Below are 17,692 nucleotides of genomic sequence, written 5' to 3' on the forward strand. Positions count from 1 at the left end.
ACAACTTTTGGAGAGATAAAACACAGACACCTGTGTGTGCGTCTGCCATCAGATGTTATATTATTTGAAACGTCTCCGCATTCGACAGGGTTATACTGGCTTCTAGCAAATAAACACTTTTTTGATGCGCAAACTACTTCAGCTTGTGTGCATAAGCTGTATTAAAAACAAGCAGAGAATCACAGAACAGTGGCTGTTTGGAAAAAGTTACCAACTTGTACACAGTTAATTTAGGCGGCAAGTGCAACAGAGAGAAACTTGAATGTGAATTTTGATCTGATAACAGGGTCTACCAGAATCCACTACTGAATACACTTAAAATGAACGATAAAACACAGCCTTGTGCTTTGATGCGGAGACACTTGTGTTTAGGCCGTGAAACCTTCTTCTTGTTTTAAAGTGAACTAGAAAACAGACTTGGAAGTATTGAAAAGCAGAAAATAGGGAATGGAAAAAAAAAAGATTTCACTGAAGATGTCACTTTTGCTTAGAAAGTCAGCAGTTTTGACTAAAACTGTGTCAGGGAGACTTTATCGCTGTTTCAGAGTTATCTAGTTTCATCTAATATGGCTTTTATACTCCTTAAGACCAGTTTGAGACCTTTTACATCATGTTGGTATTGTACTTCTTAAAGCGACAGTGCACAGAAATGTCCCATGCTATCTTTTCATTATCAGCTTGGCTTTTCCAACTGCTATGCCGAAGCCAACAAACATTCCCATCTGTTATCTTGGTGAGAGGTTAATGCTTTTGTTGACCTCCCGATGCCCTAACATCATGTGGGCTGCACGTCTTTATCGCAAACTCTGCTGTGTACACTCTCTCTGAGCAAATCTTGGTTTAAGAACACAACAAACATTTGCCAAACCATAGGAGAATTGTCCAGAAGGACACAGGAGATTTGCCAGTGATCCTTGAAGACATGCCGACATCCATCAGTTTACTGCTAGAAAATTACAAAACGTCCCATCGCTGGCTTTAAGATGAGTCGCATCACCTGAACATCTGGAAGAGACATAATTATCTGACATGGTGAAATACAGTTATTCATGCTTTCAGCCCTGACATTTCAATCAGTGTTTGTGTTCACCGAAGAATGGATGGTGTGTCTTGGTGAAAATCGGCTCATCACAATGTTTCAGGAGATGGAAAATACCTGTCTCCTGAAATATTCAGCTTGTGCTTGTTTGTACTTATTTTCAATGGATCATTGGTTTTTAGGACTTCCAGTGAGTTCAAGAAAAAGCTTGACCATCTGAAAGTATATATATATATATACTTAAAATACCTGTCTCCTATAAATATATATAATGTATATATGTATATATATATGTATATATATGTATATGTATATATATATGTATATATATGTATATATGTATATGTATAAATATGTATATGTATATATATGTATATGTGTATATATATATGTATATGTATATATATATAGACCTATAGATAAAGATATATATACTAGGGCTGCACAATTTATCGTTTCATCTTCGATATCGCAATGTGTGCTTTTGCAATAGTCACCTCGCAAAATATGCAATGTTAAGTCTGAATTATAGTTGACCAGTAGCTACAGAATTCTATTTATTTGCAGTGTTTATATGGAATTTATATGATTTACGCAAAAAAAAAAAAAAATGTTTTCTTACTTCGGATTTTGTCTCGTTTCTATTCCAAATAATGTCTACATTTCAAAGTAAAAACCTATTTATTTTATTTACCCCACTGGCACATCATTTACCTTTTTTAACTCTTTAATTCGACTTGTTTCTTTTGAAGTTGAAAACAAAACAATATTTTTACTTTCTCTTATATTATTATTATATATATTATTTGTTAAAGCACTAATGTTATTGTCTCCAGCTACTAGCATGGCATGTATAGTGTTGTTCTGTGTTTTTACAGATCCATGTGGAAGGGAATCATTTTAAAAATGTTATATGCAAAATGTCTCAAGCATGCAATAAAATAATATTCTCCATTTTTTGTACATTGTTGCCATGTAAACATAACCGAAAACTAGAACGTAGATTTAATTTTTCTGACTCCACTGGCATATGCATTCTTGTTTTTAGCATAAAAACACTTTACAGCAGTTCTGATATCTTAAATGAGTTATATTATCTTAAAATGTATTGCAAGTAAATAGTTTTTTAGGCATATTGATGGAAAAAAGCAAAAAAAAAATAAAATAAAATACTTGTACTTCAATCATAACCTATGATTTGTAAAATTTCATATGCTATCCTATGTTTTGGCTCCGTTTCTTGAACATCTCGTAACTCTCCATGAATAAAAAGAAAGAAAGAAAAGAAAGATTTGAAATCCAGATATTATGTTGTCATCATCTCAGTTGCAGCTGGTTTTATTTCAAAGCACCAGAAAATGTCATCTCAAAGACGAAGGTAAAGGTCTTTTAAGCAATGAGAAAAAATTGCTTTGCGTTCTTACCTTTTCTTTAGCATTGTCAATTTCCTCCCTCTTCATAAACTGTAATGCTTAGCACCTATAACTTACTGTAGTTGTAAAGGAGGTCAGTGCTCATCATTGGCAACAACAAAGCCTTCAACCACTATGCAGACAATGCTGTTTAAATACCAAGGAGCAGGGATTATAATAGACGATGTTACATAAGCTGTTCTAATGTGAAAATCAGGCAATAATGATGCAATTGTTCTTTTCTTGGTTTTAAATCATCTCTTCCTGTCATGTATTCTTCCATTACAAAATTAAAGTATCCCTTACAGACTGAGCATTTGCAGACAGATTTTCAGCTAGTTGACAAACAGGTGTGCTTTTTAACTAAAGCTGTCAGTCAGGTTCAGTGTTATTGTTAAATTTGCTTAGATGAATTTCAATTGAAGAGTTTCAGTTAATTTAATGATGTTAGCTTTATTTTCATTAAATAAAAAGTAGCTTTAGTTTACTGTAAAAACATTTATTGAGGAATTCATTTATCTAATTACATTTTTATAATTATATAGTTACTGTGTTCCGCAAACTGAATGATCGGGTTGAAAAAAGGATGTGTTATGTATGTGTTTATGTATATATGTGTCCTTTCTCTTATGTCTCTTTATTTTGAAAATGCAGAAGTGTTTTGTCACGATCAGCTACAGAACTGAAAAGCTTTTTGTGATGATCTGAAAGTACTAAATAAGTAGAATAAGATAATTAGGATACAGTGTATTAAGTTTTTAAAAGTTGAGCCCAAACCTCCCCTAAAACAAAAGAAAAATATTATATGTGCATTAAATTTAGGATTTAGTACGCTTCAAAACTGAATTATTAGCACTAGAGGTCCATTCATGATTAACTGTCTTTGTGTCAATGTGTATGTACACTACCTGACAAAAGTCTTGTCGTCTATCCAAGTGTAAGGAACAACAAATAATAACTTGACTTCTAGTTGATCATTTGGTATGAGAAGTGGCTTATATGAAAGGCAATAGCCTCTCGATTACACTTATTTTAGCAAAATAAAATATGATCATACTTTGATTTTTAATGATTTAATTAGGAGAGTAAGGTCTGACTTCGCTTAGACAAAAGTCTTGTCACTTAACAGAAATAATGTACAGTAAAGAATAGAAAGTCATGGTGCAGTGAAAAAATAATTAATATTGTGTATGACTCCCATGAGCTTGGAGGACTGCATCCATACATCTCTGCAATATCTCAAATAACTCATTAATAAAGTCATCTGGAATGGCAAAGAAAGCGTTCTTGCAGGACTCCCAGAGTACAACAAGATTCTTTGGATTCATCTTCAACGCCTCCTCCTTCATCTTACCCCAGACATGCTCAATAATGCCCATGTCTGGTAACTTGGCTGGCCAATCCTGGAGCACCTTGATCTTCTTTTCTTTCAGGAACTTTGATGTGAAGGCTGAAGTATGAGGAGTGCTATCCTGCTGAAGAATTTGCCCTCTCCTGTGCCTTGTAATGTAATGAGCAGCATAAATGTATTGATGCCGCAGGCTGTTGACGTTGTCATCCACTCTGCAGAACTCTTGCACACCCTCATATTGAAAATAACCCCAAACCATGATTTTGAACTTGACTGATTTCTGTGAGAATCCTGGGTCCATGCAGATTCCAATAGCTCTTCTGCACTATTTGTGATGATTGGGATGCAGTTCAACAGATGATTCATCAGAAAAATCTACCTTCTATGACTTTTCCAAATGATCAACTAGAGTCAAGATATTATTTGTTGCTCTTACAACTGGAATCGATGACAAGACTTTTGTCAGGTAGTGTATAGAGAAGGGACTCAGACTGCTTAAATGCGCATGAGGTCATACAGAATCTTATATTTCCATTGTATTTCTATGTAAACACGCATGATAGACGTGCGTGACCTTATACACTTGCGTCTTTTTCAGTTTCTCACACATTTACATGCAACACCACTCATCAGTGTTAGTTGCAAAGCAGTGTACCAATCAGAAGAACTCAGAGGCAAGACAAGCATTGCTAGTTTCTGTTTACAGTAGCAAGTTGGCATGAAGACGGAAACATGGTGGACCCATTTCAGAGCGTTTCATCTCATGTTTTTAGATGCTTGTGAATTGCCTCTGTGTTGTTGCACTGCTATGTTTTTTTATGTTTAACTCCGGTGACTGCCACATCTGGACTGACTATATTACTCAAGTCTTCAATATCACGTAACATATCAAAAATCATTCATTTTGATTTGTTTCTCAAGAAGCATTTTTATTAATATCAGTGTTTAAAACAGCTGCGCTCTTTTCACTCCTTTTACTATCTCAAAACTATCTGTTTTGATAGTGGTTCTACCGTGTGGATAACTATTAAATGACAGAAACTAAAATCCTGTCAAGAAACATGTCGTTCAAAAGTAAAATGTGGTATTGTGGGAAATGTGCAGTCAAAGGGCCCTATGGTCTTCCCTGTCATATTTAATTGAGAGCTCTCCTAATTGAGTCTCTTCGTCATTCAGTCTGAAGGCACTCCATTCTCTTCAAAGGCTACGGGGCTGCTTGCCATTGCCAAGATCTCCAGTCAAATAAAAGTTTCCCATCAGCCCATTATAACAAAAGAAATGCAGTGCTGTCTACATGACCTGGTCTGACTTCTCCTTTGAAAGCAGCACAAGCGAAAGAAAAAAAAAACATTTCATGAGATAGAAAGACTGTATGTGACAGTCTCTCTGGCTGACTGTAGTCTCATATAGTTCTGTAGTCTCTCTAATCTACTTTATTTGGCAAAAATAGACCATGGGAAAGACATTTGTCAAATCTCAATGGTTAAAGAGAAAAAAAATCCACAAGAAACATTCTTTCACTTGTTCCAGATATTTATTTATTTATTTATTTATTTATTTATTTATTTTTATTATTAATTCCTTTATTTATTGATTGATTTATTGATTGATTGATTGATTGATTGATTGATTGATTGATTGATTGATTGATTGATTGATTGATTGATTGATTTTTATTATTAATTCCTTTATTTATTTATTTATTTATTTATTTATTTATTTATTTATTTATTTATATTTTTTATTAATTAATTAATTTATTTATTCATTTATTTTTTTTTTAATTAATTAATTAATTTATTTTTTTATTCATTTATTAATTCATTTATTAATTTATTTATTTTTCAGTTGAACGCAAAATAATACATTTTGTAAAATGTTGGAAACTAGCAGCCTTTGATTTCCCTAGTACTATTTCCTACTATGGATGTGAATTGCAATCTTTATAATATCGGTTAAGCCTCGGCTGGGTCAGTTGGCATTTCTGTGTGGAGTTTGCATGTACTCCCTGTGTTCGCTTGGGTTTCCTCCGGCTGCTCTGGATTCCCCCACAAGTCCAAAGACATGTGCTGTAGGTGACTTAGGTATGCTAAATTGATTGAGTGTGCATGAGTGTTTCCCAGTGATAGATTGCAGTTGGTAGGGCATTCTGCCTAGCATATATGCTGGATAAGTTGGCGGTTCATTCCGCTGTGGCGACCCCTAATTAATAAAGGGACTAAGCCGAAAAGAAAATGAATCAATGAATAAATATCGTCATTTGTGTAAACAGAAAATAGAAACTCACATTTCAAGGTAAATATAAAAATTTTTGGCAGTCAACTATCCCTTTAAGAGCACTAACCTTTTTTTTTTTTTACGTGTCACAAGCATTGTGAATTAGAAGCCATCATTGTTTTGACTATATTTGTGAATCAGACTGTGCGGCTACTATGCCAACATTGTTTTTCATTTGTGTATTTCTGTAGACGGTGTGTGAATGACATTGACGGTGTAATGTCAGACCACTTCTGTGGAAATGGAAAATGAAGTTTGCCACTCAGTCATGTAAGAGGCAGTATAGAGGCAGAATTAACAAGCCACCTGCTCCAGGGTCCATTGCCACAAATAAAACAAGAGCAACACGCTTGGACGCACCTGCAGTCTCATACACATACAAATCTGATGCCACAATATGACTGATATATATGTTTGCACAATTAATGTAAATTTCATAATTGCTAAGAAATGGACTGTAACGACTTGTTCAAATAATGAACTTTAAGCATCCAACCTAACATAGTTATGTTTATTTTAAAGCGCACAGTGAATCTTGAGATGCTTGAGGGCTGTGGACGATCCATCTGTCGTATCCTTCGTTGCTCAAAAAACAAAGGACGTTTTAGAATGCAGCTCCTATTTCAGCAGCACTGGTTCTGGAAGTAGTTTTTCCCCCATTCATTTTTCCCATAGGGATTTTAAAAGAGATTTCAATAAAGTTTAATGAGCCATGAACTAAACCAACCACGAGGTTATTCACAACATTATACATTTTGCACAGCTTTACAAATTTTGATGTAAAGCAACAATAAGCAAAGATAAGGATACAAGAATGTGTGTTTAACAGCTTAAATGAGTGAAGGAACTTAATTTGTCTGAATTTGTTTATTAGACTATTCTAATAAAGTCCTTTAGGATGATACAAGGCCTTTTTGTGAATACAAAGGACTGCATGTATGTAAAGCAATGAACAACTTTTATGTTAATTAAATATTATAAATATTTTATTTATATAAAATAAACTTATTTAATTATTGTAGCGAAATTTACTCAATTTATGAATAGTAATGATTGATAATAACAAGTTATTATTAATGAATATTGAGAATTAACTCATAGTTAATTTAAGTTAATAAATATAACAATGACTTTGCCCGCTCGTCTGATTCTTTATTTGTTTAGAAAGGGAATTATAGCTGCTTTTTATGAAGATGAATAGATTAGAAGTTTTAGTAAACTTAATAAGCTGGTAGCAAGGATCTTTTACTGTTAAAGTGACTTTTTCTGTGAGGCAAAACAAAGACAAACCTGGTTATAGTGTAATTTATTGACTAGTCTAATGCACCGATTGCACTATCAGGTCTTGATGCCCAATTCAGATTTTTTCGCCTATATTTTTTTTGCCCATTTGTTTACACGTTCTTTTAATTGTGACCCTTATCTGATTCGTGTGTTAACACTTGCCGAACAATTTATTCATTAATTCTAACATCTATTTTCACATATGAAGAAGGTCTAAGACCTATCTCTGAATATCCGAATGCATCTGTTTTTTTTTTCATGTTTACACAGTCGTAGAACAGATCCGATCTGTGTCACATAGAGCAAAAAATCAGAATTGGGTCACATTTAACTCACAGTTACAAGGCCTAACATATAACAAACAAAAGTACAAAACATAACAACAAAAACAACATAGAAAAGCGAGGAAAATAGAGAGTTTAGATAAAAGAAAGCAAACCTAACTTCAATTTCACCTCCGGACTGTATGTTACATTATGTTTGATTTTAATTGTGTGCGTTCTTAATGCTAAAGGGATATGTGATTAATGCTAAAAAAATGGGTTTTTGCAGAAAAGCCAATGAAGACCATTTTTTCGTTCCTCAAAAGGACGTTTTATTGAAAAGTTCTTCAAAGATTTTTTTTTACTACAAAGAACATTTTGTGGAATAAAAGGTATCCATGATTGTTAACGGTATTTCAATAAACCATTATACAGATAAAGAATTTTTTTTAAGAGTGTAAGTGATGAAATTAGCATTACTTACAATTATTCATGTAATTACTAAAATTATAACCTAATATTAACAAATCGATCCATTTAATGCTGTATGTTTTTTGTAAAATATACACCAATATTTTAAAAATCCATTGTATAATTTAAGGATGCTACGATCAGGATGTTTGCAGCCGATACAGAGTAACGATTCCTTGATAGTGATCGACCGATACAGAGTACCGATTCTAATGCTTTAAGTTTTATAATGCAATAAGCACATTTTGCCTTAAGTATGAGCCTTAAGAGAAGATCTTGCCTTGCCTAAGTGAATAAATAAGGATGCTGCATATAAAACCTTAAGCATGTCTCTTATAACCATTTAGGTGTGAACATGTCATGGGCAGAAGCAGCGTTACATGCTTTTGTTATATGTAAAAAGACCTAAAAACATGCGGAACCATTCAAATATTTTCCTCATCTCCAATCTTTGACAGCAGATCGCCCAATAACTAAGAGGGGGATTTGCACCCGCGATATCTTTACTGCTCTATTCTGATATATTAACTGCTTAACATCACTGTGCCTCTCGCGGTGTGTTCTCTTGCTCATTCGCTTGCGTCGCCTTGATTTCCAGGTATTTTAGCAAGTTTTTTGAGGATCTCAGAGCCGCTATGAATATGCAAGAGACTCGCTGAGCTTTTGGGAGAGCTTTTCATGAGGTTGGATGAGATTTACACTTGCAACAAAGAGACCATCACTCATGCAAGTCGTGCCAATAGACTGTATGAGCAGGTCACACCGCATCTGTATTTATATTATTTTAGCTGTTGTGACGCCAGCGCATCGATCGCTCACACCCTCACGCAATATTTACCTCCTCGCGTGTTTTGGCTGCTGTAGACTATGCATAATTTACAGGAGTGCACGTGTGTCTTCCTCTGCTTGTAAACTCATAAACAAACACCTGCGATCGGTTCATGAGATCTGCCAGATTGGCGAGTACCGATCGAGTCATGAAATGTGATTATTGGCCAATACTGATCTTTGGGCCGATTGAACGGAGCATCCCTAGTATAATGATTATTCATTATTTTGCTAAAAAAATCTATACATTTTCTAAAGATTTGGTAATATTCAGATTGTTTGGGTAATAAAAAGATTATTTTAGGTTGTTAGTTTTAATAGGAAGAATTGAAGTCATTTTGAGATCTTTTGGAAGGATGCTTTGTTCTATATTAATGAAATCATCTTCTAAAAGAGTTGATGGAACCCTGAACATTTACTTTTAAGCCTCCTGCTTTTATCCAGGTGATTTGTGCAGTGAAAAAAGAGGGGGTTTCTGTAAAGGAGAGCATGTCTGCCAGTCCAGTAAAAAAAGAAAATGTCAGAGGAGATTATCACTCTGCCCATAGCACCAAAGCCCAGGTGTCAGACCGACTCAGTCATTCATTTTACAGTTTGCTCTTGTCCTGAGTTCTGTTGCTGATAAGGGATTAAGAAAGACTTAAAGAAAATACCGTACTTGGGTCTCCACTGAATCAATGAACTGTATCAACACATTTCCCAATCTAATTACTGAAATGTTTTTGGAGGGGTTTTTTTTTGCTGTGGGAAATCCTCTGGGTTATGTATCGACATTTATCAATTCTGCTTCACCAGGTGTAGCTTTGTCTCTGTTTTCATTTAAAGGGCCTAATGGAATGGGGATTTGGATGAAAAAAAGATTTGTTGCTTTCCATAAATTTGATCATTTATTAGGCATCGAAATAACAGTACCTGTGTCACGATCACCACGATCTAGCCTATGCAGATCACTGGAGATCTACACATCTGCTACCACATGAACTACAACTACCATGATTTTGAATCGTTCAAGGATGACCCATCACTTGCACACACACAGGTGAAAATAATTCTCACGGATTACCTACCAGGACTATAAAACAGAACACACACTTTTTTGCTGAGTCTTGTTATTTAAACTGAGTCCGTTTTTGTAAACTGTAAGTGAGCTTAAGCGGTTTCCTTGTCTTGCCTTGCCATGTTTTTGACCTTTTACGTTACGGTTTACATTGTTTTGTCGCCTGTCCCAAACATTCGCCTGTTTTTCTGACTACGCTTTGGATTATCTGCACACTCCTGTCTGTCCCTGTTTTGACCTTTGCCTGCTTGACGACTCTCTTTTTAAACTGCTATTGGATCCTCAACTCCATTGTTCCTCGACTCTTTACAACCTGCTATTGTTGAAATAGCAGTCTTTCCTGGAAGCTTTAGATAATATTGGCTGAAACGTCTAAAGAAAGTAAATTTTGTGTTTCACCTGATTGCCTGGAAAACATTTTTACATTTCATCAAGTCGAAGTAATATTAATATGTCAGCTGCATTTCAATTGGCTGAAATTTATTTTGTAAAGTCATTAGAGAGAGAAGTGCCATGATTGGCTCAATGACCTGTCACAATGGCTGGCTATCATGCTCTTTTCTTCACTTTGATTTGCCCTGTCATTACCTCAGAGCAACTCCACCTCTCATGCTCACAATTGCCCTGGAAATTCATCAAACTGGTGGGGAAAAAAAAGTATGGACTAATTTCAACGTAACCAACTCCCCCACTTCAGACATTATTACTGTTGAGAAAATGAACTTGAAATTACTTGTAAATTATATTCAGTGATCGAGCTGGAATTTTACCGAGGACTGAGCACATTCAAATTAAACCGTTCCCCTCTATGCCTGTGTTCATCATGACTCCTGCAGTGTTTACTGAGGATTCATTACATTGCTCTCTGCAATCGAGCTCATCAGTCGGGTTTCCGGATATAAAAAGTTCATTCATTATTCTCCATAGGGAAATTGATTTCTAACAATAATTGATAAACATTTAAAGGCAGGCCAAATATGAACTGTATAATCTATTCTAATTCAACTTATTTTTAAAAAGAATTATTGAGACCATGAGACCACATTGCATATAAAATTTCACTAATCAGAGTCACAGTGAGCAAAGAGGCTGAAAAAGATGTTTATCTCCTCCCACTTTGACTTAATTAATTAATGAATAATGAATTAAGGCAAATGTTGTAACGTGTGTGAATGGATCATATCAATATATAGAAAATAAATGTTAAAAAACTTAAGATAGTTGTTTCTGAGCTAAGAACCAACAGTTGTAAATGAACAGTGTTTCTTCATTGTATTTGGATTGAGTTTTAGATGGCATTGGGTTGCTTCTTTCCAAGTCTTCAAGGAATTGTAGTTCTTTTCTTTATTAAAGCGATTAAGAACATTGTGTATTTTGTCTTTTGACTGAATTTTAGGTACTTGTTTGCTTGCAATCATGTTGTTTTGATTGTCCTTGTAGTTGGTATGTCTGGTTCATAGTGTATCGTTTCTTTTTTGAAAGAAATGAAAATATAAAAAGACTGTTGAAAAACTAGCGATGCACTAATGCACTCTAAACCTGATCAATAACAGCAATCAGCGTTCAGATATTTCATCATATTCACAGACGCTGATGCCATCTTCTAAGTTACTGAAATAGGCTTTACTTCAAACCCTTGCTTGCTCTTTCTTCTTTCATATACATACATCAATTAATTATTATCAAATGAAACTGTTATAGGAACAAGTGAAAATAGTGGGTAACACTTTAGAATAATGGTCCATCAGTTAATGTTAGTTAATGTATTTACTAACATTAAGTATGAATAATCTTGCACAGCCTTTATTAGTTATAGTCAGGGCTTGACATTAACACCCGCCAAATGCAGGTAGATTTCAGCTGTGGCGGGTTAGATAGCCACATCCACTTGCCACTTTGGCCGGTTGAAAATTGTTTTTAAATTGTAGTTTTCTTAAAAGCAGGGTTCGACAATAAAGATGGCCTAATATTTGCGCAAATGTGATCTTAGAATCGAGAAGCAGCATGACTGACAAAACTAATTGTGTTCACACGAGCATAAGAAAGGTGAATATGAGAGGATGATCACTCGCATGCATGGGTGATGTGATGCGCCCGACTGGTAAAAAGCGTGCGCACTCCCGTTTATTTGCAACCATGCCTAGAGGAAACGCAACTGGTGCGATCGGTTCTCTTTTAAATAGACTGGACAAAAAGCGATGATCGTGCACTCACAGTCCAGCTGCTCTCAAGAGCTCCAGATTAATATATATATATATATATATATATATATATATATATATATATATATATATATATATATATATATATATATATACTGTATATATATATATATATATATATTGCAATATATATATATGTATGTATATTAATCTGGAGCTCTTGAGAGCAGCTGGACTGTGAGTGCACGATATATATATATATATATATATATATATATTTAATGATTATTATGCTTTTGTTTTAATTATTTTTTGAACAGATTTTTAACAGGCCTAGCATTAGCCATGTGCGCGTGATCATCCTTTCATTATCACTCACGGCATGTTTTTTTTTTTTTTTTTTTACCTGTTTTCTTTTGCTTAGTTATTTTTAATATATTTTAATTATCTTTTTTTTTTAACAATAACATTGTTTTAATATGAGATTATCTTCCCATTTGTGTGTAGTTAACTAGGGATCTGTGACCTATAGCCAGGACAGATTACTGTGCATATTTTATAAATGCATGACAATAGTTCTTTTTTAAATGTCAATTTTTGTAAAGAAATGTTTTGTTGAATTAAAAAGTGCATGTATACAGCTATATTTTGCTTGTTTTAACACATTAAAATTTTGCGGCTAAGAAATAATTATTTCTTTTTGGTGTGGTCAGAGATAAATTTGGCAAATCCTTAATTTTGAGCCCTGAAAAGTCATGTGAAATAAAAACTAATTGCAGTGCGACAATCCATTTGCTCATGCACATAGAGCAAGCTCATACACAACACACACAAAAAGTGAAATGAACGAGGAGGGATGTGGTCATAATCAAATCATTTTAGCATGTCAAAATCAAATGTACACACACATTTTCCCAACAACAATAGTGTGGCTGGTTAAAATGGTGAGTGGCTAGAAATCTACTAGCCACAGTGGCTGGTGATCAAAAAAGTTAATGTTAAGCCCTGGTTATAGTTAAACATTTACTAATGCATTATTAAAATCCATAATTGTCCTTGTTATCATTAGTTTATGTACTGTGAGTTAACATTAGCTAATGTTATTTAATTTAAATAACATTAACTAATGTTAACAGAGATTAATAAATGCTGTAATGAGTGAATTACTAACTGTTTGTTAGTAAATACATTAACTAGCATTAAGTAATGGACCATTATTTACATTGGTAACAAATATTGCTTCTGTTGTGACATTTTCTGAAGAGAAGTGTTTTGAAGAGCTAAAAACATTCTCTTTTTGTCCACAGTGCCAATCAAAGGTCTATTTGTGGAGTTGATGATCTCACCCTAGTGCCCGGGTTGTGATGTGGGGGTGTACCATGGCAATACAAGGTTCAGTAGTGAGCCTGGCTCTACTCTTTTTCGGGATTCAAGCTGTTCCCAACCCCACCAGCAAACTAGTGAGGACCACAAGGGTGAGGCGACAGGTTCCAGAGGGGGGCGATCCTGCTGACAACCAGATGCAGCCCATGGTCTTCAATCACGTATACAACATCAATGTACCAGTTGAGTCCCTCTGTTCAGTGGACCTAGATGCGGTGACAGGTCCAGAGACAAACAAAACAGCATCTGGGAGTGATAAGATGCCGACGGAGTACACAGAGGAAACAGTGGACTCGGACAGCCAGGTGACCTTCACTCATCGCATCAATATCCCAAAGCAGGCCTGTGCTTGTCCTTCGGCTACCACCATAGAGCAGCTGGCAAACCGCATAGAGATGCTGGAGAGAGAGGTGTCGCTGCTTCGAACACAGTGTAGCTCCAGCTGCTGCGGAGAGAGCTCTGTCATGGGTGAGTCTGTAGGCAATTTCAATGGTTTTATAAGATTGCAATTGCAATGTGCAGGGGCGCATCTAATGAACTTGGCTATGCCATATATGTTGACTCCACAGTATGATGCTGGCACAAATTGAATTGTAGGCTATTCTGGAAGTTAATATGAAGAAGAATAAAGCGTCACCATGTGCTAGTGGTAAACAAAGACAGCAACATGAATCATTTAGTTTAGGTTAAAGATTTATTAATCCACTTGTAGCAATTCATTCTGATACATGTTATGTTGATTCACATATAACAAGAATGACACACTTAAATACCAACACAAATAAAAACTGAAAAAAATAATAATAAATTATAATAATTTTAGTGGTGAGTCTCGGCTGGGTCAGTTGGCATTTCAGTGTGGAGTTTGCATGTTCTCCTCGTGCTCGCGTGTTTCTCGTCTGGGTGCTCTGGTTTCCCCCACAGTCCAAAGACATGCGCTATAGGTGAATTGAATAAACTAAATTGGCCGTAGTGTATGGTGTGTGTGAATGAGACTTTATGGGTGTTTCCCTGTACTGGGTTGCGGCTGGAAGGGCATCCACTGCATAATACCTATGCTGGAATTGCTGGCGGTTCGTTCCGCTGTGGCAACCTCTGAAATAGAGACTAAACTGAAGGAAAACTAATGAATAAATGAATGAATTTTAATGCTTTTGAAGAGGCTTTCTTCCTTTTTTGAATCCCACATACTAATAATCATTTTTCTTATTATAATTCCCATGATGTTTAAGCCTTGGGGAAGTCAAAGATTATAGCATTAAACTCGAGATTAGGATGATTACAAGGGGGCTGATCAAAAGGGGTGCACTGGGAAAAAAAATAATTCATTGGATTTACTCTATTTTTGTAAATAAAATCAAATTAATAACCTATAACCTGTTTTATACAATTTGTCTTAAAGCAAAAAACAAACTTACGAAGTTAAAAATTAAAAGAAAAGTAACAATTTTACTTTAAACCAGCGGTTTTCACGTCATGTGAGCACATAAAAAAAATCTTGCTTATGTATTAATTGGTTTTTAGTGGTATGCACTTCTAATGTGAGTTTGATTGCCATCTTGAATGACATTAATAGCCATACTGAATATAGCCTTTTACCATTTATAACATTTTCCCACAGAGTCAATGTGGGTTTTTTTCTTGGGCAGAATAAATATTTAAATTAATATTAAAATACATTTTTCATTTTTAATCAAATTAAAGCCATAATTTGAGGGTAATTTATTAATTTAGCTCATTTCAGTCATTTTTAGTTTGGCCCAAAGCAAGATAATACTTTGATTTAAGGTTAAAAAGATAGTTTTCTACTTTGTAATAAAGTTAAAAAAAAAATATTTAGTGTCTCTATATTAAACAATATTTTTACTTTGCGTGAACTTTATTTTTGTTTTTCTTGACCATAGTAAATATTTTAGGTGATGATGATTTAGGTTAACGATTTAGGTGATGATAATTTAGGTAATTGATTAAGGTTAAATGAAATTTTATAGTTTGAACCAAAGTTAAATTATACTTTGAGGAAAAAAAGAGTATAACAAATTTTTATAAGTAATATTTTTTAAGTACCAAGTGTAATTTTTAGTTTTTTTGACCACATTACAGTTCACGTCATGTCATGATGTCATGGCTGCATCACCACCTGTGTTTTTTCTTCACATTTTTCTAATTGTTTCAGGGACCCATTAACAATTGTTTCGTGTTAGAAATTTTTGGATCACATACAGTATATGTGCAGTATATCAGCAACATTTACTAGACAAAACAATAGCAGTCATTGCTGGATAAGTTGTGATGTAATTGGCAATCTAAAACCGTGTATTAACAGTAACAGTCAACTTTATCAAATGAAATGAGTGTAGTTAACTCAATTTACTGAAAGTTAATTTTACTCATTTGAAAAGAGTTTTGAACTCAGTGTTGAAGGTAATGAGTTAATTAATTACCTGTTTTCTTAAACTTAAATTAAGTTCTCAGTACTCATATAGATTAGTTTTTTTTAACTCAAATGGTTTGTTGCAATCGGTTTCCTCAAACGGTTTGAGTTGCCTTAACTTTTTGGGTTTTACAGTGTATGTTAGGCTTTCAAAAAGAAACAGTTCAACTCATTTTAATTACACAAAGGCCCTTCAGTCAGACTTCTATATCCATCTCTGCATCCATAAAGTCTCGTATAATAGTCATTCACTGGAACTCAACTATTTTTTACTACCGATATTTTTCTTTGCACCTGTTTATGACATCATTAAATGAAAAATAAACCGAGTTATCAGGAGACAGTTGTCACCCATTGATCCATTTCCATCATAAAAATGTAAATTTGTGCCAAATGGTGCATTATAAAAGAAAGATTGTAGCATTTTATGATGTGAGATATAACATGCAGCACATCTTTCTGTAGCCAAATATACATAATTAAATATCATAGTTATATCATACAGGCAGGTTGTTTTACAGTGGATTAGAGTTCTCCTTGAGTTAGTTTCAAATAGCTTTTAGCTCATTGTACCGTGGGACAAAAACAGAAGTGCATCCTGATCCTTCTGCCTGTTCTGATGTGACTGCAGTGCTAAGTGAAGAAGCGGTTATATTGTGCACTGACCCATAGGGACAACAGAAGTGTGGACGGTGGTGGTGTTGTGCTTGTTTAACGTCTCAAAGGGGCAGTCGAGTGGATTCACACCTGCAAACCTTGGCCGTGGAGCCCCTCCAGGGCAGCTAAAAACAGCTGAAACACTGCAGTAGTAAAGGGAAAGTCATGTTAAGCTATACAAATGAGGTTAGATTGTGAACTAGATTAATTACAGCACTGCTGCTGAATAGGTTTTCCCCTCAAGCCTTTGATAAGTCCTGTGTTTGCTAATAAGATTGCAAGATATTGCCTCAGAATTATTAGTGTTTTTTCTACTTAAGTTTGATCTTAGTTCAACGTGAAGGAAATTAAAGGAATAACACAATGTTAATGATGACATTATTTATTCACAAACCTGTTTGTTTTTATTTTTAAAATAAGAAAGCATGTCTTTTTTTTTAAGAATAATTTAGATTTTTTTTTATTAAATTTTTATTATGAAAGGCTAAGATAGTGAAAATGATAGACCACAAAGACTAAATAAATAAATAAATGTTATACAATAAAGGAGTATTACAAAAGTGGTTTGTTTGGGTAACAACTAAATATAAAAAAGCTAAACATAAAATATAACACTAAATATAAGATATGTATCATTTTAATTTATAAAAGTGATACCTCATAACTGAAGCTGGAATTTCTTTGATACAATAACTTTAAACAAAATCGATATTCGATACCTTTTTTGATACTGCGAGGAAACCACTCATTAAAATATGTATCTTTTTAATTTATAACTGAAACTAAAATAAAAAGTCAAACTAATCAAAATAATAAAAAACAAAATATATAATATTATTATTAATAAGAATAAAAATATTAATTAATAAAAAGAATAAAAAAAAATACACCAAAATGAAAACAGAAAATATAAAATAAACCTCATTTAAACAATTCATACAAATTTTGAAACAATACCTTACCATTTTCTTAGCATTTCAGTGTGGAGTATATATACCTTACCAAGCAAATTAAAAACTAAATGTTTATTAATATTATTATTAATAAGAATAATGAATAAAATACACAAATCTA

The 17,692-nt window shown here is 34.0% G+C and overlaps 1 protein-coding gene across 1 annotated transcript in view; it reads left to right on the top strand.

The window, feature by feature from the left end:
* The window catches only part of tnr (tenascin R (restrictin, janusin)), a 249,180-nt gene that overhangs the window by 145,207 nt on the left and 86,281 nt on the right, over nt 1-17,692 (top strand). Inside the window, exon 4 of the mRNA XM_056478025.1 lies at nt 13,452-13,995. Coding sequence (XP_056334000.1) covers nt 13,509-13,995 — 487 coding nt within the window. The 5' untranslated portion in view covers nt 13,452-13,508. The remainder of the gene's footprint in view (nt 1-13,451; nt 13,996-17,692) is intronic.

Source organism: Danio aesculapii, chromosome 2 (assembly GCF_903798145.1).
Source record: "Danio aesculapii chromosome 2, fDanAes4.1, whole genome shotgun sequence".
NCBI classification, from domain to species: domain Eukaryota; kingdom Metazoa; phylum Chordata; class Actinopteri; order Cypriniformes; family Danionidae; genus Danio; species Danio aesculapii.